We start from the raw sequence: 25,156 nt of genomic DNA, 5'->3' as shown, positions 1-25,156 counted from the left end.
TGTAATAATAGAAAGTAATAAAATGTAATTACTCACTCAAACCCGATGTTATACGACGAAACAATATAATTATCAGAAAAGCGATTTTAATAAGTGTACAGTAAGATAGAGCATTAATCTTGATAAATAAAAAGCTATAACGCATTAGAAATTAAAGCAGTGATGATGCTGGTAAAATTCAAAAGAAATTGATAAATCATATCAGTAAAAAAAGTGTACAGTTTTTATTGGTTATGAATTATTGCTACTATAGTATTCTCAGTGGATATGGTCATTTTTATTGTCATTATTGTTGTTTAAAAAATTGTTAATTAGGTTGACACACTTTTAAATCCATCAATTTTTATCTAATGTTGTAACATTGCGTATCACTTCTATATTTTGTTCCATTTCAACATCAAGGAAAATAATAACCAAAATAGATTGCGTAAAACCTTTTGATTTAATTTTCATATTTCTTATAAATTTAGTAACTAAATTTGTTTTACTTGCCATGTTTAAATTAGCTGCTACAATAGTTAGGTTTTCTAGATTTCATGATGTCAAGTAAAGCTTAACTGAACCAGATAATATTGATAGCTTCCAGTTAGATGTCTAAAGTTCAGATCTCATTTCAGAGTCATCTTCCTTGTTTTCATTCAATTCGCTGCCACCCATCGGTGTTAGCATCACCTCTTCAAGACCTGTGAAAGTAGACATAAATATAAATTGGAAATTGCACATTTCATTTGATGGCATAAAACTATTAAAGGTTAAGACTGCTGACTAATGAGGAACATTTCAAGAAGTAAAATCAGTCAATGCAGACTTCATCAATTATTTATCCAAACTTGGTTTTAGCAGCAAGCTGGTATATTTTACCAGCGTTGTTACGCTCTCTTCAATCAATAGAATAATTTACTTGTTTATTGATTTCTGTTACAAGTTTCAAGATTCTCATACAGCAGTTTGTTTCATTGTAACTCAAAAGTGAAACATATCACGAACCCGCAGGGTGATTCTCGTAGGTGTGGTCCATGAGGGAAGATGTCTCATCATCAGATGTCCGTGTTGCTGAACTTTCTCTATTTTCAGGTGTCACTTTGTAGCGAGCAGAGAGATTTGACAGCAGAGCAGCTTTCAGACAATCATGAATATACACATATTGGTCCTATAAAATTGGCAGATTGTAAGATCGAGTGAGTGTATGAAAAAACAAGTTTGAATATTGAGAGAAGTTTTTTTTGTATTGCAGACAATGTGATTAAACTAGTAATAGACATTTTAGCAAATAATTATTATTAATAATAATATTATTATGAGTAATAGTATTATAGATCAGAGGCTTAAGTTAGTCTTCTTTTAATATTGTTTCTGAGGTAAAAAGAATTCATTTTCACTAAATTGAGCTATTCAGAGATTAATCATTGCAATCAACAAGGTTTTTTATATCCAAAAACACTATTTAAGTATTATTTTGTTGTTCATAACTTTGGGTGTCATTTTTGCACTTCTGCACAAACACCAACATGACACGAGGATCATGTTTGCCTTTCCACAAATCTGTAATGGCTCAGAACATATGAAAATTAACAACTGGTAAATTTGCATAACATGATTGAAAAATACTTAAAAATTTAATATTTTTAAAATAGAGGTATATTTAAATTGCTTATGAAGCATTTTTAAACTGCTAGAATAAGTATTTAGTTAATAGTGGCAAAAGAAATAGATAGCAGCAAAATAATATGCATTCCTTTGTGATGTTGTGAACAGTTTTTAAATATTTAGCAAAACTTTTATAACTTTGTGACAGCTCCCTTAACCCACGTCCAATCATACTATAAACTTCTATACATATATTAGATATTAAAACAACTGTGCTATATTTGTTGGTAACTGATATTCTAACTGATAAAAAATAGAAGTTTTGCAAAAATCAATAATCCAAAACTTTTTATTTCTATGAACAAGTTTTACCTTTTTGTATGGCGTTTTATGTCTAACATGGTTACAATATATTTTAGTATAAATTTGAAGCTTTCTTTGTAGGTAAACTCATTGTCAGTCATCTTAGGACATTTTGGCTATCAATAATTATATTTTTTATGATACACATTTATTTGTTAGTCAATCGTACTCTTCTTATGGTGCGTATACACTGGCCGATTTTGTCACCGATTTTGTCGTGCACAGACAAATTTGATGAGTCGGTGTCGGTGTCGGTAGGTGTGAACAGAAAGATCGGTGTCGGCACCGATCTGAAAGTCGGTGTCGGAGAAACCCAGCAGTGCCCGGTTGCACCGACAAATCGGACGCTCATCAGCCAATCAGAAGCTAGGAGCCTCTGATTAAATGAGCCTAGGCTTTAATGACAGTGCTAAGTTTCTGAAACGAATGGGCTAGGTTTAATGAGAGGCTAGGAGACTGTCATTAAACTTTCTCTCGTTCTCTTTTTAATAGTGAACGAAGTCTTAGAAGTCCACTTCTGGTTTTCATATATTCTCATTGCATCCTATAACTCTGCATTAATTTATTCTAGCTTTTTTCAAATGCTTTTATGCTATTTTAACAACTTGTTTCTAACTGCAAGATAAATTGGCTTAGATTTTTGCAATTTAAACTAGATCACAGATAGATGTCCTTTTTTCAAGAAGGTTTTACCCAGGTTAGGTACTATCAACCATATTTGGTTGCTGTAAATGTCCTTATAAAATACTGTTAATTTAGGTTATATAGAACAAGTAAGAACAGAACAAGAGCCAAAACCAAATGACATGTTTTTAGTAAAAAAAATAGTCACCATAACACCTGACACGAGTGATGCAGCATTCAAAGAGTTCATATATTTACCTTGAAGGGGTCTATAATTTTTCACACTTGATTTTTAGCCTGACGTGCTCAAGTTCTTGCAAACATTATAAATACATTTAACATTATGCGCCTATATCCAACACAATCCTAAATACAAAAGCATAGTCCAACATTTTGAAGTTATGATGAATTTAGTTTTGGCTTCTAATTTATTTCGACAAAACACTTCTTTCAAGTTATGGACTTTTAAATTTACGGTTGTTTGAAAACCTCTTCAGTTGTTTTATTTATTTTTAATTTAGTTGTCCTACACAAAACCTTTTCCTCATGGTAAGAAGTTTAAAAGTTACAGTTGTTTGACAAAGTTTGAAAACTTTAACAGTTGTTTTTATTTTCTCTCCTAATTTGTTTCAACTACACAAAAGACCACAAAACACTTCTCTCATAATATGTAGTTTAAAATTTAGAATGGCAAATGTTGTTATATGTTAAATACAAATCAATTTGTCTAAAGACTTTGTTATTACTGGGGCAACGCCGGGTAGATGAGCTAGTTTGTGATAAAATCATCAATGGTCTATTTATTAGGAATAGCAATCTTTACTTGGCAGCTTTTTAGCAAGAGCATTGTCAATTAGACAGCTTATTAGTTATGAAACCCTTGATAGGATAGCTTATTAGTGATAGCTTTCTTATCAAGAATACAGCAAGTAAAATCACATTTTAGCAGACAGGAAGGTGCTAAAACAATGTTAAGTCTTTGAGTTATTATAACTCGTCTGCCTCCATTATATTAGCTTAGATTGCTTCAGCTGAGACATGCCCTTTCAAAAGCTTCAAATGAATTGCTGTGTGTTGATGACTTAATGTTACAGATGGCATTACTTGACAGGTGACAATATGTGGCTGTGTCCATCCCACATGTAAACATTTGACAATACTGGACAGGTAGCAGAACATGCATGAGCTAGTATAAACCAGCATTTGAAAATTATAGTGTTAATGCAATAAAATATGTGCTATTATAATGTTCCTACCATATTAATTAACTTATTAGCTATCACATTTATATACCACAGTATAATAATATTCACTGAGCTAAACAACTATATTTTTCTTTCTAAGAACAGAAGGAATGTATTACCTCGGTTTGCACCATTTTGCATCTGTAGTCTCTCATCTCCAATACCATGGCAAAGATGTCAATTTCATCATTCTCTTGTATCTCTTGAAGAAGCCTGTCAACTGCTATGTATGTACCTGTTCGGCCAACCCCTGCACTAAAAACAGCCAAAAAAGGGGGTGAAACTGTGTTATAAATCAGCTTTGGTAATTTTGTTTCCTGTATAAACGTGAGTGCTAGTGTGCGCAATCAGTCAACGTACAGCGCTTGGTAGGAAGGAGTGAGAAATGAATCTTACATTCATTGCCGAGTAAGACATCGAGTGTTTATTGATATGTATGTGAATATATATATACATATATATATCACATATGTATCACTTATGTGTCAATGATATATATATATATATATATATATATATATATATATATATATATATATATATATATATATATATAATACTAGGAAGAAAGTACATTTTTAATAATTGCGCTACAAATTTGTTTCGTGCAATGGACTCATTAGACGGGGTTGGAAGTCTATATATATATATGTATATATATAAACTTTGATATATATATACATATATACATACACATACATATATATGTATATATATATATATGTATACTGTATACATATATATAGTATATATATATAAGTACTGTATATAAATATCAAGTTTTCTACAGATGTATCTGTATATATATATTTGTATATATATATTTGTATATATATATTTGTATATATATATACATATGTATCTATATACAAACATATATATAGATATATCTCTATAGATATATATCTATACATATGTATCTATATACAAACATATATATAGATATATATGCATACAAATATATATAAAAACGTTGTGCTCTATATATATATATACAGTGAAACTCGGATAACTCAACCTTCAAGGGACCGAGCAAAAGTGTTCGAATTATCAGAGTGTTCAAGTTATCAGAGCACTGTCACAAGTCCATGTATTCACTTATTTATTAGTAGATACATGAACATATACAAACTATAATATAAATCAAAAGCACAAATGGCTTGTTTCAAATTAAATGCTTTTAATGTAAAGTTTAAAACGTTTTTATCAAAAAGTATAGAGATTTTTCTATCACTTGAGATTGGTTTGTTGTTTGAGGTGATGTTATTGCCAGGACGTTTTTTAGATTGACATTGGCAAAACTTGATCGTTGCTGAAATGCTCAAAGAAAAGACATCTTTTTCTTTTGAGCGTTTTACCCACGATCAATTTTGCCGATATTTCTTGAAGTTTATGGAAAGATTGCCTTACTTTACCTGGGATTCGTTAAGAGCAACACTCCGAGGCAGTTCAATTAAAAGTTTTACGAGGTTTAACAGTACATTGTATATCACTCACGCTTTTTGAATGGATACTTATTGAATGTACACACGTATTCTGTGTTTAGGTCAAACGATGAATAGTTTTTTTAGCTAAGAAAACGTATACGTTTAATAAAAACAAATTTTAAGACGTTTTAAACATTCAACATTCCGACGTTGATTCAACACGGAATCAACTTCGGAAAAATATTCGTCACGGGCTAGCCGGGTCACGCACTCAAAGATTTTCGCCACGCACATACAAAACAACATGCGATTTTTGTTTTGTATGTGCCTGGCGAAAATCCTTGCGCCTGTGGCCGGGCCAGTCCGCGTTATTCATCGTATAGCAGTATAAATCAAATTTCACTAAACCTTTAGAACAGTCGTTGACAAAAATATTTTGCCGATGGAGGTAATAACGACGCTTATGAATTACGAAAAGTTGAGGTTTACCTCTATGGCTTGGAATAAAGTGATTTTCTAAAGCGATAGCAACCGTTTCGGTAGCCGTTGGGCAAAAAAACAGTTCGTTATAACAGTGTTGAATTCGAGTTATATAGAGCCATTTATCATTGCGTGGGAACGGACCAAGCAAATCCAGTCGAGTTAACCATGTGTTCGCTATATCCGAGGGCGAGTTATCCATGTTTCACTGTATATATATATATATATATATATATATATTAACTAAAAGCAAGTGCAAAAGCATATAAAAGAGAACTCTACACTAAAAACCTAAAAGATTATTAGTGGAGTATGAAATATTTGAAAAATTATTGCGAAAAAAGTAAACTTTTAGTATTTGCGTTACAAATTTGTTTCGTGCGAAGCACTGTGATGGAAACATTATGTTGCCATCCCCTTTTTCTTTATATCATTTGGAGTTGTGCTCCCTTTTTCATTTGTGTAACCACGCCCCTAAAGGAGGCTGGCCTTTGCTACCTTATTTGCATAATTGAATGTATTTAAGGCAGAGCCTCGGCTCTTTTATGTTGTTCAAATATATGCATTGCATTTGGAACCATACTTCTTCTGTTACCTTGAGCGATAGCAGAACCACACTAAGCATATAGCTAATTCCAAAGACCTAGTCTATGGACTGTGCTGTGGTGATAAATTCATACAAGCATCGTCGACCCCGTCGACCTCCTGTCGACCTTGTCGACCTGGTACAAAACCCACTCTGGGAGCTATCCCTTGTGCAAGGTGGTTGATGTTGACCGGTGGTGTAAGTCGACCTAGTCGCCTCCGCGTGTTGGTCACGGGCAACCCGCACACAGCCCCGGTGAAGGGTGAATGCAGACCGATAGAATAAGCCAACCTAATCGCCTCTACGTGTTGGTCGCAGGATCCAACACACTGGTGGCAGCAGTGGGATCTGACTGCGGTAATTCGGACTTCTAAGACAACCCTTGTAACCATGCCACACAGCCGACGGAGTGCTACCAGAGATCTGGCTGAGGCGGAATTACAACATGTCGACCAGATTGGTCAGCTGACAGAGGCTATTACTAGAGCCTTACAAATGCCTAAGAAGGAAGCTAGCTTCAAGCCACCGAAGTTCGATGGGAGTGAGGATGTGGAGTTGTTCATCTCCCAGTTCGAGGAGGTTGCGGAAGCTAATGAGTGGAATGAGAAGGCCACTCTCCTCCACCTGTGTGAGACATTGAAGGAGGGAGCCAGAGGTTGTAGTCGAGGAGGTTCGCCTGCCTCCATCTTCTCGGCCTTACGCACAAAGTACGGGCTTTCCCCGAGAGAGGCTAAGAGTAGGCTCCACCTCAAGAGGGAGCCAAAGACTAGCCTCCAAGAACACGCAACCGAAATGGAGCGTCTAGTGAAGATCGCATACGCTGACCTTCCGGACTCCCACCAAGCCAGTATGGCCATGGATGCGTTTTCCCTGACCCTAGGAAACACGCCCCTCCAACGCCATCTTCTGGCAATAAAAGCCCAGGGCTTAGAGGAAGCAGTGCAGGCAGGGAATGAGTTCCTGCAAATTCAGCCCACTCTTCCTCGGCCTGGTGCCCGACCCATAGTAATGACAGTGCAGGAGGAGGAGACTACCCCTGCTACAGTCGCCCCCGTCTACTCGGATCCCCCATCAGCCACCCTGAATGACGTCCTGATGGCTATAAAAAGATTAGCGGATGGACTAAGGGAAGAAAATCTGTTAGGACGACGGGGAGTGGAGAAAAGGGGACCAAATTGTTGGGGTTGCGGCCAGACAGGGCACACACAACGCCGGTGCCCTCAAGTCACCCAAGGACAATCACCTCAAGCCACGAGGTCGGGAAACGGTTCCCATCCACAGCAGTAGGGGGAAGCACTGACTGTGGATCTACTGTACCAATGCAAGGCCAGTGGCAACGGCCACGACGGACTAGGCGACCCAGGCTCCCCCCCTGCTCGCCACCGGTTCCCTTGCATAACCAGTATCAACCCTTACCTGAGTGTGCAGGTCTCCCACCCTCAGGAGCCAAGGACGAAACATACGTCTGGCCAAAGCCGTCTCGGCCTTCCCGAAAAGGCCCCCAGAGAATGAGCCAAACCAGACGAACTCATGGAGATGAATTGTGGAAGCCACACAATAGCAGCTATTTCTTGCCAGGTCGCATCGGAAGTCAGCCCGTCCAGTTTCTCGTGGACACCGGATGCACCTCTAATCTGTTGGGACGACATGTCTTTGAGCGCTTACCCAAGGATGTCAAGAGCCAATTAGAGGTTCGAGAAGACTATGGGCGGATGGCAGATGGTACCCGGCTGCAGTTTCACGGACTCATCACTCTCCCAGTCAGAGTCAGGAGTGTCCAGGTCACTGTGTCTCTAGTGGTGTGTGCCCTGAAGGAAGATGCCATCCTGGGCATGCCCTTCTTGGTCGACCACCACTGTGAGATGAACTTTCAGCAACCCACGTTGGTGTTAAATGGGCAGAAATTGACTTGCACTGACAGAGAGGGTCAACCCCTGACAAGTGGAGTTCAAATAATGCGAGCCACAACGCTTCCCCCTCGAACCGAGGTCCTGGTTGCCGGACGTCTCACGTCCTCGTGCTATCAACCAGTCGGGTTAATCGAGGGAGTAAGAAACGGTTATATGGTGGCCGCCAGCCTACATCAACCCGGTGAGAAGGGGAGAGTGGCCATCCGCTGCATGAATCCTACCGACCATCCAGTCAGCGTGACGGCAGGGACGGTTGTGGGACAATACACTGGAGTCGGGCCGGACGAAATAGGGGTCCCCTGGACAGCGAAAGAAGAGGCCGAGATTTCTAAGGAACCTCCCCCTTCTGCTTCCAACGTACCTCCCCATATGCTGGACTTGCTCCAACAGGCGGCGCCACATTGCTCGTCCCCTACCGAGCACCGAAGGATGGAAGACCTTTTGGTCCGTTATGCGGATGTGTTCAGCCAAGGAAGCGAGGACGTGGGGCGTACCACCCTGGTACAGCACGAAATCCCCCTCCTTCCAGAGGCACAACCCGTCCGTCAACACCCATATCGAGTAGGGCACGAGAAAGAAGCCGAAATCGAGCGACAGGTTTCGGCCCTGGAGAAACAGGGCATGATTGAGCCCGCTCACGGGGCCTGGAGTTCTCCGGTGGTCTTGGTAAGGAAGAAGGACGGGGCGTGGCGATTGTGTGTGGATTATAGAAAACTCAATAGTGTCACTCGCCAGGACCCCTACCCCCTCCCCCGGATTGATGAGAGTTTGGACGCCTTGTCCGGCAGCAGGTTTTTCAGTACCTTGGATATGATGAGCGGATATTGGCAGGTACCCCTCTCTGCCGAGGCCCAGGAACGGTCAGCGTTCGCCACACGCAGTGGGTTATGGAGATGGAAGGTGCTCCCCTTTGGACTGACCTTCGCCCCGGCTACCTTCCAGCGGCTAATGGAACGCGTCCTCCAAGGGCTACACTGGAAAACTTTGCTGTTGTACCTGGACGACATCATCTTCATGTCGGCAGACTTCTCTAGTCATGTAACTAGGCTGGCAGAGGTGTTGGAGCGACTGAGACAGGCCGGGTTAAAACTAAAGCCCTCTAAATGCAGTCTGTTCCAGACCCAAGTTAAGTACCTGGGCCACATAGTCAGCGACACTGGAGTGGCTACCGACCCTGAGAAGATTCAGGCCATCAGTGGATGGGCAGCACCCCAGGATGTGACGCAGTTAAGATCATACTTGGGTACCACTGGGTACTATCACCGATACGTACCTGACTACGCCTCGATCGCCAAACCTCTCACCTTGTTGACAAGCGAGGGGGTCCCCTGGAAGTGGGAGGGAGAGGAACAGGAAGCTTTCCTTAAGCTCAAGTGGTCACTGACGCACGCTCCAGTACTGGCATATCCTGACCCCTCCTTACCCTACGTGCTCGATACCGATGCTAGTAACGTAGGAACCGGGGCTGTGCTATCCCAGGTCCAGCAAGGCAAGGAGCGACCTATAGCCTACTATAGCAAGACCCTCTCCTCCGCCGAACGCAATTACTGCGTGACTAGAAGAGAGTTGCTGGCAGTCGTGCTGGCTGTCCGACATTTCCGGCCCTACCTATATGGCAGAGAATTTACTATCCGGACAGACCATGCCTCCTTGGTTTGGTTGCACCGGAGGAAGGAACCCTCTTGCCAGGTGGCCCGGTGGCTGGAGAGCCTAGCCGAGCACAAGTATCGAATTATCCATCGAAAGGGCGTTAAGCACGGTAACGCCGATGGATTGAGTCGACGACAGTGCATCGACTGCCGGCAGTGTGCAGCCATTGAAAAGTGGGATCGGGGGCCAACTAGGTCACAGGTGTGTGACTCTCTAGTAACTCCAGGGACAAATGGGGAAACTACTGTACCAGTGGACCAAGTTCCAGTACAGCCACCAAGAGGTACAGGAGGACCCAGTCCCAGCGCCCGCCAGTTGGATGAGGACGAATGGCCTCGACTACCCAGCAGCGGACATACATCAGGGCCCGACCTCCCGACTCCCACACCAGCCAGCCCAGTTCCAGTACGGCTGCCATGCGGTGCGGGGTCACCGGGAGTGTTGGACGACCCCCTCAGAAAGCTTCAAAACCCTCGGTTACGGGCCGTCAAGATGACAGGTGAACCAGGACCCGTTGAAGAAACTGATGAAATCACGGTCCTGGAACTGTTGGCGGTGGTGCAGACTTCGCTAGATGAAGTACGGGCATTGCAACAGAGACCCGCTACCGACCTAGGGATAATTTATCAGGCCGTCAGGAACTGGAAAAGAATAGAAGAGGCCGTGCTACAAGTAGGCAGCCCCGAGTTGCAGCGATTGGCCCGGATGTTCCACCAGCTCCAGCTTGACGAGTCAGGTGTATTGACCCTTCATCTCATCCAGAATGGACGAGAAAGGGTGGTGGTGGTATGCCCCCAAACGCTGAGACAGGAGATCCTGTGGAAAGCCCACGAACAAACACATTGCGGTGTGGAGAGGACCCTGAAACGCGTCCAACTGGATTGGTACTGGCCGGGCATGGCTGGAGATATCAGGAGGGCAGTTCTCTTTTGTGAAGTTTGCCAGCGGGCCAAGACGGGAAAGGGCCGGACCTCCGGGAACCGACAACGGCTGTACGCCGGGAGGCCATGGCAACGTCTAGCCGTAGACTTGGTGGGACCCCTACCTCAGACCCCTCGAGGAAATAGCTGGGTGTTGGTGCTCACTGACCATTTCACTCGGTGGTCAGATGCCTTAGCTATCCCCGACGCTACAGCCCCAACGGTAGCTCAGGTCTTGGACGAGAGAATATTCAGTTACTTCGGTCTGCCCGAAATTATCCACACCGACCAGGGGAGCCAATTCGAGTCCTCTTTATTTCAAGAGCTATGTGACTTGTGGGGAGTCGACAAATCTAGGACCACTCCGTACCACCCCGAAGGGAATGGTGTGGTTGAAAGAAATAATCGAGTACTGGGTGACTCCCTACGAGCCCTTCTACTGGGCAGAGGACAAGAGGATTGGGATCAGTTATTGCCACAAATCATGCGGACGCTGCGAGGTTTACCGCACTCCGCCACTAAGGAAACACCCAATTACTTGATGTTGGGTCGAGAGCTTCGTCTTCCTGACCAGTTGTTGTATGGAAACAGGCTGGAATCATTTACGAGCATACACGAGTATGTCCAGACTGTTCACGACCGGTTGATGCAAGCCCATACTCTCCTCCGAGATAGACAGAAGGAGATTGTATCAACCGATGTGAGAGAGCCTCCGCTATTCAATGAGGGTGACCTCGTATGGTTACTAAGCAAGCGGCGAAGAAAAGGGGAAAATCCAAAATTAGCGGCCAAGTATGTGGGACCCTATCGCGTACTAAGGAGTCACGAAAATCATACTTACGAAATAGAAAGATATGGCCAGCGATCCACTCAAGCTGAAGGAAGGTTAAGGCTCTGTCGCCCTAGTCCGGTGCAACAAGGACGAGCCCCAGCTGAAATCGAACCTGCCCGACGTCCTAACATGAGAGGTCACCCCCGTAGACGAGTATCACGAGAGAACGGTAATCCAGATGTCGTTATTCCAGAATCACTCCTGCCTAGTCGACTAATGGAGTTGCCAATACTACAATCGCCGGGAAGATTGGAATCACTTCGGTTTCCAGGCGAGGATTCCTCGGTCTCTCCAGGGGAACGCAACCCTAACTCGAGGGCTGGCCCCGACCCTGGCTGCGGATTGACGACCGAGGAAGCAAGAACCACGGGAAATGTAGGAGCTCAGGCTAGCACCGCCGGGACTGGAAACACCCCACGACCCCAACGAAACAGAAAGCCCCCTGCGTACTTAGCCGACTATGATACTAGCGCCGTCCAATCAGGAGAAGCCACCAGAGGTCAAGGTCAGAGGGCGGCCATCTTGGACACCAGAGAGAGCGCGCTCATTGCTTGCTGTCAACTCGAAGCGTATACATCTGCACCTCCTCTAACCATGGAAGTAACGAAGGAAACAATAAAGAAGGCTTCTCCAATTATCGGAGCCTTGCCTCTACTACCCGAGTTAATAATTCCTCTGGAACTCCACCCAGCTCCTAACGAAACTCTAGACGATACGGAGCCCGACTCGGTGAAAGAGGATTCCTCCCCAAACTCTCACCTGCCGACCAAGTGGGTCTCTGAAGAAACGGCTAGGAAGATACTGAGGTTATGCCGGGAAGGTGGTACCAACTGCCCGTTGTGTCAGCAGCTATTGTCCACTCCCCGACGGCGCCGTATTCATATCGCGCAGCATTTCACTAGATTCTTTTGTAAATGTGGGAGGAATTCAACTTCCAGGGACACTATCTCTAAACATCAGTCCAGAATAAGGGATGTGAAGATACGAAAAGCCCACGGTGGAACGGGCATCAACATTTATGAGGTCGACCGCGCCAGTTACCCCGCGTGGAGCCAGAAGGTCCGACTGATTAACCCTCCGGCCTTCGAGAAACCCACACCCTATGGGCCGGTTAAGGCGAAGCCGCCTGTGAGAAGAGGACCCCAGGCGCCCTTTCCCTTTCCCCCGAAGAAAAAGCGGATAGGCCAGCGGTGTAGTCCGCTCAAAGTGGAAAGACCCATACCAGCTCCCAGGAAAATATTAACAACGGTCGGAAGCGTCCAGAGCCGACTGGGAGACATTCGACCCCGAGTCACGGTGGACGCCCTTCGGGAAGAGGCCTCTAATCTCAGACGGACGGCCCGTCATCTAGAAGAATTGGCAAACCGGATTTCGACCCCATAAAAGATGCGACCGAAGTCCGTGAAAGACATTGTTTATCCTTGGTATGCTTCAGTTAGTTTGTGTTTTCTCATATTATTTTATTTTTCTTTTCTTTTGGTTTGTTTTTATATAGCCGATGGTCGTCTATAGGGGCGGTGTGTGTGATGGAAACATTATGTTGCCATCCCCTTTTTCTTTATATCATTTGGAGTTGTGCTCCCTTTTTCATTTGTGTAACCACGCCCCTAAAGGAGGCTGGCCTTTGCTACCTTATTTGCATAATTGAATGTATTTAAGGCAGAGCCTCGGCTCTTTTATGTTGTTCAAATATATGCATTGCATTTGGAACCATACTTCTTCTGTTACCTTGAGCGATAGCAGAACCACACTAAGCATATAGCTAATTCCAAAGACCTAGTCTATGGACTGTGCTGTGGTGATAAATTCATAGAAGCATCGTCGACCCCGTCGACCTCCGGTCGACCTTGTCGACCTGGTACAAAACCCACTCTGGGAGCTATCCCTTGTGCAAGGTGGTTGATGTTGACCGGTGGTGTAAGTCGACCTAGTCGCCTCCGCGTGTTGGTCACGGGCAACCCGCACACAGCCCCGGTGAAGGGTGAATGCAGACCGGTAGAATAAGCCGACCTAGTCGCCTCTACGTGTTGGTCGCAGGATCCAACACAGCACTCCTCAGACGCAATTGTACTAAAATGAAAAGCTTTACCGAATGTGCCAAAATATCAGAAATGGGCTCGCTGTGTTAATCATGTAATTTAGTGCTAAGTGTAACCGAGAAGATAACTCCTAGCATGTCTGCAATTAGAAGTCAATTCATTTCTTTTATTTAATGTGCCTAAGTGTGGTTTGCATATTATGAAGTATTTTTCAAGTAAACATAATTTGCATCGTTTTGTCTTGTTTGTATATGGTTGTGCTTGAGCTAATATTTTCCATGTTATGTTGTATGTTGAGTTGTTTTCTTTCAACTTCCAAATGTGTTTGGTCAATTCTGTGTGGTGTTGTTTGTTTTTGTGGTTAAACGAGGCTTTATGGTTGCTGTATCTAGTTTTAAATTCGGTTGAGCAAAGTCCTATGTAGGTCGCTACGTGGTTGTTTGTATTGTTGCTGACTGTTGCTTGATATATCACATTTTTGGGTCTGCATTTTCCTTCCAAAGGGCAGTTGTTCTTTTGTCTGCAATTGCAACTTTTTTCATTGTCTTCTTTTTGTAGTGTACTGGTTTTATTAAGGGTTTTGTTGCTCCCATCAATGATTGTTTTCATGTTTGGCATTACTGAGTAGCTCAGTTTTAAGGTTTGTCTATTAAATATTGCTTGGAGTGGGTGTTTCTTTGGAAAACATGTTGTAACTATGCTGAAGAATTTTTGTCCAATATTGGTTTCAACATTGGCGCTGAATGGTGGGTTGTACCATGTAATTTTTCTTTGTCTGTTACGCTTTTTAGATTTATTCATGTTGGTTTCATATTGTAGTTTGCTGTTTTATCCACTCTTGTGGAGTGCTTCTTGGTATGGTTGCACTGTGCTGTTAAATTGTTGTTCATCTGATGAAAGTGCGTTTAATCGTTTGTTTATGTTGTCTGGTAAGTTTTTCAATATGGAAGGTGGATGGTTGCTTTGTTTGTGCACATATAGTATTGTGTTGCCTGGTTTTTGGAAAGGCTTGAAGCTGCCATCTTGTAGATTTAAAGTTACGTCAAGAAAGTTCACTGATCGTTTGTTCGCCTCAATAGTAATTTTCAAGTTGTTCTTATTAAATATGTTGCATATTAGTTTCTTTGTTCTCTCTATAGCTTGGGGTGTACCCTTGCAAACCGCAAGTCCGTCGTCTCTGTATAGTCTAATGCTGCAAGTCAATTCTTTGGGTATTTGGGTCAGTAAGTAAGTCCCTACTAATCCACAAGTCTCCGCTCCGTCGTAGCTACCCATAGTCACGTCAAACAATTTATTAGAGTTCTTCTTTGACCAGGCCGTGTCGTTGTGAAATACAAGCGATCTTTTTGCATGTAGTATGATTGCCTTTTTGTCTTCTGTGATATTTGTTATGTTGCTTGCAAAATCTAATGCTTTTTTTAATAGTGCCTCTGTTATTGAAGGGTAAAATTCACAAACGTCAAAAGTAATAAATGCTTGCTGTTGCTTTTCCTTTATTTCTCTAAACCAATTCAGTACATCACCCGTACTTCGCCATAATTTTACACTAGTTTCTCTTGTCACTTTTTTGTTGATACCTGTGAGCAGAGTTTTGCTTATTTTTCCTATTTCAGATTTTGTTGGATTGATTAGTCTACACGTGGGGTGGTTTGTGAAGTTATCTTTGTGGTCTTTTAACGTTATGAATGGTTGTTTCTCTGCTATTGTCTCAATTCTTTTCTCAAGTCCTAATTTGTGCGCTATTTCTTTGTCTTTTGATGTAATTTGATTTACTGCTGTCTTGTCAGCTTTTTTGTAGGTTTTAGTCACATTATTTTGCAACATTTTGCTGTATTCATCATTTTCAAGTCTGTAAAAATTGGTTGTTTTGTCAGCTTTGACAAGTATTTTATTGTTTGCTTGTATTGTCTTAGTGTCTTGAAGTAGTTTTCGTTGAAGTTCATTGTTGTACGGCTTGAATTTGATGTTTTGTATCATTTCTGTTATCTTACTTTCAAAATCTGACATTTCTTTTATAAAAGGTGGCAGTTGCTTTGTTTTGAATCCATAGGTTTCTTTTTGTTCTAATTGCTGATTTGGGTTTAAGTAAAAATGTGCTTTCCATCTCATTCGGTGAGTTAACTTTATTTAGTTAACTTTAGTTAACAAGCATTTATTACTTTTGACGTTTGTGAATTTTACCCTTCAATAACAGGGGCACTATTAAAAAAAGCATTAGATTTTGCAAGCAACATAACAAATATCACAGAAGACGAAAAGGCAATCATACTACATGCAAAAAGATCGCTTGTATTTCACAACGACACGGCCTGGTCAAAGAAGAACTCTAATAAATTGTTTGACGTGACTATGGGTAGCTACGACGGAGCGGAGACTTGTGAATTAGTAGGGACTTACTTACTGACCCAAATACCCAAAGAATTGACTTGCAGCATTAGACTATACAGAGACGACGGACTTGCGGTTTGCAAGGGTACACCCCAAGCTATAGAAAAAACAAAGAAACTAATATGCAACATATTTAATAAGAACAACTTGAAAATTACTATTGAGGCGAACAAACGATCAGTGAACTTTCTTGACGTAACTTTAAATCTACAAGATGGCAGCTTCAAGCCTTTCCAAAAACCAGGCAACACAATACTATATGTGCACAAACAAAGCAACCATCCACCTTCCATATTGAAAAACTTACCAGACAACATAAACAAACGACTAAACGCACTTTCATCAGATGAACAACAATTTAACAGCACAGTGCAACCATACCAAGAAGCACTCCACAAGAGTGGATACAACAGCAAACTACAATATGAAACCAACATGAATAAACCTAAAAAGCGTAACAGACAAAGAAAAATTACATAGTACAACCCACCATTCAGCGCCAATGTTGAAACCAATATTGGACAAAAATTCTTCAGCATAGTTACAACATGTTTTCCAAAGAAACACCCACTCCAAGCAATATTTAATAGACAAACCTTAAAACTGAGCTACTCAGTAATGCCAAACATGAAAACAATCATTGATGGGAGCAACAAAACCCTTAATAAAACCAGTACACTACAAAAAGAAGGCAATGAAAAAAGTTGCAATTGCAGACAAAAGAACAACTGCCCTTTGGAAGGAAAATGCAGAGCCAAAAATGTGATATATCAAGCAACAGTCAGCAACAATACAAACAACCACGTAGCGACCTACATAGGACTTTGCTCAACCGAATTTAAAACTAGATACAGCAACCATAAAGCCTCGTTTAACCACAAAAACAAACAACACCACACAGAATTGAGCAAACACATTTGGAAGTTGAAAGAAAACAACTCAACATACAACATAACATGGAAAATATTAGCTCAAGCACAACCATATTCAAACAAGACAAAACGATGCAAATTATGTTTACTTGAAAAATACTTCATAATATGCAAACCACACTTAGGCACATTAAATAAAAGAAATGAATTGACTTCTAATTGCAGACATGCTAGGAGTTATCTTCTCGGTTACACTTAGCACTAAATTACATGATTAACACAGCGAGCCCATTTCTGATATTTTGGCACATTCGGTAAAGCTTTTCATTTTAGTACAATTGCGTCTGAGGAGTGCTTCGCACGAAACAAATTTGTAACGCAAATACTAAAAGTTTACTTTTTTCGCAATAATTTTTCAAATATATATATATATATATATATTGTAAAGGATCTGACTCTGGTAGCTGAGTCAGCTTTACTTCCTAACAAGGGAGTCGCAACCTGGGCTACTGGTCGGCCTTGTCCGAGGCCTGATTGACCTGCCCGTGGCGGTCAAGTCAGTCCAAGACAAGAACCTAGTAGTCAGGCCTGCTCCGAAACCAAACCCCCGGCCTGCCTCTGGATCTCTATCTCAGGCTAGTCTGGATCCACTAATGGCTGGTCTTAAGACTGGATCTCTTGTGCCATGGCACACCCGATCGAGTCTAGACAAAACCGTGGATCGCCTCCTAGCCTTCTTAGAGTCACCCTGGCAGTTCCGTCTGATGGTTGCACTGAGCCTGCTTGTACAATCGGTGAGCCAACCAGGCAGGCGTCAATAGAATCAGTTCGTATGAGTATATAGCAGTTTATTAACAATATCTTCAATACAAGTGTTCACAAGTATGAGTGGAATCAAGCACACCCTGCCTATCTACCGCTTATATAGCCAGCGCCTATAGTTTAGCTTCGCCTACCGATCTATTTATATCACAAAGGATATGCAAGATATAACAGGATTAGTATGGTTATGTAACAAAAAGGCAGTTCAGTAATATAGTTATATAATAATAAAAAGGCAGTTCAAGTATGCGATAAAGGAAGTTCGAGAGGTTCGGGTAAATGCTAGTGCGGATATATATATATAAGTGCAGTAAATAATATACATGTATGTCCCGGTCCTCCACAATATATAGGACACAACATTTTTTACACTTGCTGCTTGTCAGGCTGTCTCTATACTTAACTCATAGAGTTTGGAGTTTTCCTTTCAACTTAGTTTCTTTGATATGATATATATTACTTTTAAAAAATATATAAATCTAATAAAAAAGATGGGAGAAAACTTATCCAAGATTTCTCCTCTATTACAGGTTTTTTAATCTTTAGAGTACTGTCACTTTAGTTCTCTCTAGTGTATGTATGACTAAGAATATCTCCTTTATTTATAAAGCTAAAAAAACGCTGCAATCTTTTGTTGAAAATCTTTTGACCACTTATTTTGTGTTAGTGTACAAATTTTTTAGATTTAAATTGTGTTGTACCAAAGTTCCATTTTTTGCCATGATTAACCTGAGGTTTTAGGAATTACCAGACACCAATTAGGTAAATGAAAATACCTGCAGTGTACGACCAAAGGGCCTCTTGGCTCAGGCTTCAAGTGGCTTCTCACCACCCTCACCAAGTTTAGCAGACTTGAGGTTTCTTCTGGACATCCAAAGTCAGGCCAGAAAGACACAGAAAAGTGTTTGATCGTTCTTGTTGCATCTTTCTGTAAGATGGTGAAGGTAGAGAAGCGGTTTTAAAAATAACAAATGCCTGCAGCTCGGAGACTGTTCTAATGGTTATCAGTAGAACAAATTAATTAGCTAACATTAACAAAATCGGTCATTTAAAATATTTATGGTGAACTTACAAAAAATTTTAGTAGATTCTGTCAAAATGTATCAGCATTTTTCTACTACTTGTGGTTGTTTTTGATGTTTGAGGTGATCTGACTGGCCGGTTGTTTCAAGATTAAAATCAACAAGACTTGATATTGCGTAAAATCCAAACCAAATTGTTTATATTTGTGTATAATTCTTTAACTCATTAACAAAGAGTGTAGCTTCAAGAATATAAAGCATGGGAATATATCTACATCTACGCATTTACCATCTGAACATCAAAGATTCGAATAGTGTATTCTGGTAGTATTGAAGTGGATACCAGAGTAACCACTAAATCTCCATACGCTGATCCTTCATCAACCTCATCTGGCCAGTACTGTTCACACTTCCTCCTGTCTGTAAAACATGTTTGTTTTACAGTGTATAACAGAAACGACTCAAACTTTTTAAGATACAACAAAAAACTAGGATTGTTTGACAGTTCTGATGTTTAACATTAATACAGCTTTCCATTTAGGAAGATAGAGAAAAGAATCATTGACGAGATCTGACTATGTTGCGATCTATATACAATGTATATATGTATATGTATAGATTTCTTATTTATGCATAGTTTTGCTATATACAAATGTATTCATTTTAGTTACTTTCATGTTCAGTTCAGGCACCCAAAAAATAGTATTAGATTGCTTCAGGTTCTGCATGAATGAAAAAGTTGTCAGCGTTAAAAGTAATCTGTGTCAACATTTTACTAGGCACATAAGTAAACCAAGTCAGAATTATTTGAAACGTTTTTATTTTTATCAGCTGTTGTGTTCTATTATCCTAATAATGTTATGAGAATAAAAAGTGCATCAAAACCAAAATAGTGGCTGCGAATTGCCTAAAATAGTTATTTGTCTTGAATAATGGCAAAAGCAAAATCTGAGCAAAGATTATATTAGTGGTTTTTCAGCATCATTGAAATTTTTATTCTGAAAACGTAAGTATTATTTTATGCCTATATTTAACTATATTCACATAATAAAATATTTGAAAATTAAATTATTTTAATTATTATATCAAGATATGTAGTTAAACTTTAATAGCTATTATCTGTGATCCTTTGATTGATTGATTTTCATAAAGACTTACTTTTTTCAATCACCTGTGTCAACATAACAATTGTAGGAACATTCTGCTCCCAAACCATTCTCCATAAGTGATCGATGGTTCCAGGAAGAGGACCTTGGGTAGCTATGTATTCTCTGCGAGACATGAACCCCTAGATTATTAAAAAGTATTTGATACAAACTTGCATAATGCGGCTTGGTTTTAACAACATAATTGCAAGGAATCTACATTTATATATGAATATCAGTTCCACTGTCTGTCCAGTTATAATAAGTAAAATCTAGCAATAAAGCTCCGCTTTACATCAAATTTCATCTTGGAATCTTTAGGTTTGAAGGCCAGAGATCTAATCTACTACACTACAATTATTATTCAACTGATCCTAGTGATGAATGATTGTAATTACATTCATTACATCAGTTAAATTTATTAAGATATTTTTCTGCCTAAAATACTCACATTTAAAGCACTTTGGGTGAAGAGCTAGCACTGTTGGTTGCTGTACATAGCCTAACTATCATCAAGCTGGCTTAAAACACGGCTATTGTTTAAGTAAAGATTTAGACTCCTAGCTTGTGAAGTAAGTATTCATTGGGTAATTATTTTATTATATCTGCGATGCTGAGTATAAATTGAGTGCATAAAACAGAACCAGTAAACCAACTATTGTATACTGAATTATTCATTTATTGTTTTTTAAAAGATCCATGTATACCACAAATTTATTCAAGCTCACAAAAGTTCATTTTTTTCTGTTTCATCAAATTTTATGGTTGTGATGTCTATATAAACCAAATTATATTAAAATCATTTTAATTGCATCATAACTTCATTAACTGTAATTACAACATCATACACAAGATGTGTGTTTAGAACAAAAACATTCCTATGGTTTGTCAGTGGTGTCATCCTGATAATATAGGTATTATATAAACTGAATTGAACTTGAACAACTTGCCTGGTTGAGTTGAGAGGTTTTACCATAAAAATGTCAAAAGTGGATTTGGCTAGTATTTAGTAACTACTATATTTTATTTATTTCTGAACAGTATAACCGACTGACTTGCAAGACTTCTAGTACCTATTTTTAAATGCAAATCATTGTTTTAAGCGCCAAACCTGCAGTAGAGTTTATTGATTAGATATAAAACTTTTTTATACAATTATAACTTTCTCAGCATTAAAAACATCTTAAACTGATGATGCAAATGAAAATTAAAGCAAATGATAAATATTGAATCACTCAGAATGGATTGAGCTACACACAATCAACTAGGCTACTTTAGTTTGCTGCAGTAACAGAAATAATAATTTAAAAAGGACACATCGACAGCAGCTCATTTTCTAGGTTTGTAACAATGATTTACAAAAAGTGATTAATTTGTAATAGTTTGTTAATGCGCGTGTTTCACCACTTATTCTATTAAAAAACATTTTTTACAAAGGTTAAGTTGAGATAGCCATAAATTTGCAATTAAACAATTTAGCGTTCTGTGGCCATCAGTAAAATACATTCAAGAACTCTTACAGGCATGTAGTTAGCGTTGATATAGTCTGAACCAATTTCCTCTTCTGCAGGTAGAAGTTTCACTCGAGAATGATCAACTGTAATAGATAAATAGAGATTAAAAGTAGGGCTAGTTATTAAACTTTTTTCTTAAGCTAAACTTCTTTAAAAGAAGCAAAATTAAAGAAATTCAGCAAAGTTATTTGCGAAAATTGGTCTAAACATCCTTATGTAACTTCCGTTCCTGAAAAAGCTAGGTTTCGTAACATATTTATGGGCGGAGCTTGTAATGTCGATTGTGTTGTTTTCGAAACGGATATTGAAATGCTTTAAAAAAGCCTAAATGACTTTGAAGGTTAGTGGACTAAGTAATCTTTATTTTGAGTACAAAATCAGAATCAGCGTGTTTGATTTACCTAATAAATACGATAAAAGTTGTTCGTGACAGTTATGGTTTAAGTTACAAAAAATAAGGTAGCTTTAACTATACCTAGTGTTAGCTGAAGTTATCTTACCTTGCAGACTTCTAATCTCTCCCTATCACTAAACTTACAAGTTGTTAGGCTTGAACATATACTCACATCTAACAATGAAGTCTGTTTTTACTAATTGTCATATTAATTAGATATGTTGTAACTTTTTACATACATTTTTTTAAGTTTTGATCATTTCAATATTGCATATGACAACTCAAATTATTTATTATTGTTTTTTACTCAGCTCTAGAAAGTGTTTTTGCTAGAATATTTGCCCCAGTTTGCTAGACTTTTTATAAATGAAGCAAATTGACTTTGAACCAAGTCAATTTGAACTTTGAACTTTGAACCCAGTCTTAAATTCAGATGTTTTAAGATAGACGCTAAAGTTTTTGTAACATCACACACTTTATAACTAAGCATACGTACAAGGAAGAGTGTCAACCCAACGATTTTTAGAAGTGTTCGGCTCCAAAACAGCTGCATTATGTCGATTTTTTTTAGACATCCTCAGCAAAGTCTGCAATCATCACAAAATAACAGTAAGCAAATATGTTAACAGATACATTAGTAAAAACATTTTTCACAAAAAAGATTTTAAAGCCATAAGCTACACACATTGAATGTACAAGAATAATTCTAAAAAGTTTATGAAAACAAGGTTTATTTTGGAGCAAACCTATTTCGACATTTTATTAGTAACTTTTCAAATTGCCTTCTCACAACAGCTTTATAAGTTCATAGTTATTAACAATCATACAACTTGATTATTTGTGCACTGACATCTCTTTTGCTTATTTCACAACAGAAGCATGCCTAATGATTGATCTGCTAAAAATTATATTCAATGAGCTCTACATCGTACTCTTCAAACTTGAATCAAACTCTACATAAAACTCCTCAGCTAGTGTTGAACTCAATGAGCATTTCATGATGCTCTTTAGAGATACATGTAAATCACGCTCTATGAGCTCTAGCTGACACTTTTCAGCTAACTTCAATCTCATTGAGCTCTTCATTGTACTCTTCAGACTCGCATAGGCGCAATGAGGTCTACGCTGTATTTTGCAGACACGAATATATTCAATGAGCTTCACACAGCATTTATCAGACTTGAATCAGACTTGGTGGTTGGGTCTGTGTTATATTATTTGGATGCAATTAGGAGTCTGAATTATACCTGATAATCTTCAGAAAACAGGCAGTTCTGGTTTTTATGCATGTTTTCAGTGTGAGCTACAAAATCTTTCTGTGAAACAGGTGCCGGTGGCTCTTGCTCATCAGTTTCTGTATTTTCCCCAGACCAGGTAGCTGATTCTGGTCGAGATATGATATTTGGAGATTCACCCCCTAGTCTGCAACTTTTATTTTTTAAATGTTAGCAGAAAATATGCGAGTTCAAGTTATTAGCTTACTTGTTTACTTAATAAATATAAAATAACAATCAGTCAATCAGCATATATATCATCAGATATGAATCAGACAACAACTAAATCGTAACCTTGTTGAGCTTTTTGAGTAAAATAGAACTTACACAAAATTTTAGTAGAGTTTATCTGAAATTATCGATATTTTTCTATTATTTGTGATACTTTTTGATGTTTGAGGAGATCTGACTGCCAGGATGTTTCAAAATTAGAATTGAATAAACCTGATTGCAGTTAAAATGCTCATCACGGTTAAAACACGAAGATCAAGCGAGTGTGTGATTATGAGGTCTATAATTGCAAATAGACTGACAGAATTGAGATGAGTAATGCTGCAATTTGAACACCGTAGCTGATATCAACTACAGCAATGATAGCAACTAGTGACATTATTTTGCATGTATTTTTTCTTCTGAGCATTTTAATTGAGCCAAAGTTTTATCCCATTTAATTCTAAAACCTCTTGCTAATCAGATTACCTCAAACATCAGAAACAAATGCAAATGTTAGAAAAAAGACCAATAATCACTCATAAAATTTACTAAAACCTTATGTAAGTTCATCGTTAAGCCATAACTGTCACGTACAACTTTTATCCTATTTTCTAAGTAAATCAGAAACGCTGGTTCTGATTTTGTCCTCAAAATAAAGATTGGTCCACTAACATTCAAAAGCATGAAGGTTTTTTTAAAGCGTTTCAATGTCCATCTCGAAACAACACAATCGGCAAAACAAGCTCTGCCCATAAATATGTGACGTAGCCTAGATTTTTAGAACAAAAGTTAAGAACGTTTTTTGCAATTTAGAATGATAGAGATGGGTGTCTTAAATCCCATTATTATCTAAATTCAGCCTGCAAAATCTTTTCAGTTTTGTTATGAAAGGCTATTAAACTATCTAAAATTGCTCGTAACTTGTTATAGGATGTTAAATAAGCTGAACGGCGAGAAAGTCGGTCTTAAAAAGCGCGATTTTATAACAAACTAGTGTTGTTATTGTGCTTTGTTAGCTCCTGTTTAAATATGCAATGTTAAATAGCTTATCTTCCTTTCAGAAAAGATTAAGATTATTTTGAAGGCTGAAATTAGATAATAATGGGTTTTAAGCCACCCATCTCTATCATTCTAAACTGGAATAAACATCCCTAACCTCCGTTCCTAAAAAGCTAGGTTACATCAAATATATATGGACAGAGCTACAGTAGTTGTGCCGATTGTGTTCATTTCGAGACCAATATTAAGACCCTGTCAAAAAGTCTTTATTACTTTGAAAGTTAGTCGATCAATCTTTATTTTGACGAAAAAATCGGAATCAGCGTCTCTGATTTACCTAGAAAATACAATAAAAGTTGTACGTGGCAATTAAAGTTTAATAAGCCTAATTAATGCTAATCACAAGGAGTTGTCTTACCTGTCTTTACGCTTTTTCAGTACTACCATCACTATGATGAGTAATATCACGGCAACCAAAAAAGCAGCAGCTCCAATAGCAATTGGAATGATGTCAAGTTCTGTTCGTCCCTGCACAATGCACTCCGAGTCAGCATAGCCTTCCCCACTAGTCCATCCTCGTAAGTATATGCTTGACAAACAGAAATTGTAGCTACAGAACTAAGCAATGTTTGTTTGAACTGTGATTATTAGTAGAGTTGTGAGCAAAGGAAGAAAACAGAGCTGAATAAAAGTCAGAAATGAATACAAAGCTGTCAGGCAGTCATGGTTAAACCGATGGAGGGATAAAAAAAAGCATAGAGAGCGAGAGGGTGAGAGAGCGAGAGCGTGAGAGCGAGGGAGCGAGATAGCGAGGAAGCGAGAGAAAGTGAGAGGGAGAGAGGGAGAGAGAG

At 39.3% G+C, this 25,156-nt stretch overlaps 1 protein-coding gene across 1 annotated transcript in view; it reads right to left on the bottom strand.

Annotated features, from left to right (window-relative positions):
* Nucleotides 1-581: 581 nt before the first annotated feature.
* Nucleotides 582-25,156, bottom strand: part of LOC137408102 (receptor-type tyrosine-protein phosphatase beta-like) — a 29,664-nt gene continuing 5,089 nt past the window's right edge. Inside the window, 10 exon segments of the mRNA XM_068094497.1 lie at nt 582-683; nt 988-1,150; nt 3,938-4,073; nt 18,521-18,682; nt 19,021-19,186; nt 19,925-20,054; nt 21,432-21,508; nt 22,316-22,406; nt 23,067-23,241; nt 24,724-24,880. Of these exon segments, the coding sequence (XP_067950598.1) occupies nt 595-683; nt 988-1,150; nt 3,938-4,073; nt 18,521-18,682; nt 19,021-19,186; nt 19,925-20,054; nt 21,432-21,508; nt 22,316-22,406; nt 23,067-23,241; nt 24,724-24,880 (1,346 nt within the window). The 3' untranslated portion in view covers nt 582-594.

The sequence above is a fragment of the Watersipora subatra genome, chromosome 11, assembly GCF_963576615.1.
Source record: "Watersipora subatra chromosome 11, tzWatSuba1.1, whole genome shotgun sequence".
NCBI lineage: Eukaryota > Metazoa > Bryozoa > Gymnolaemata > Cheilostomatida > Watersiporidae > Watersipora > Watersipora subatra.
This window is presented reverse-complemented; position numbering and strand designations above follow the sequence as displayed.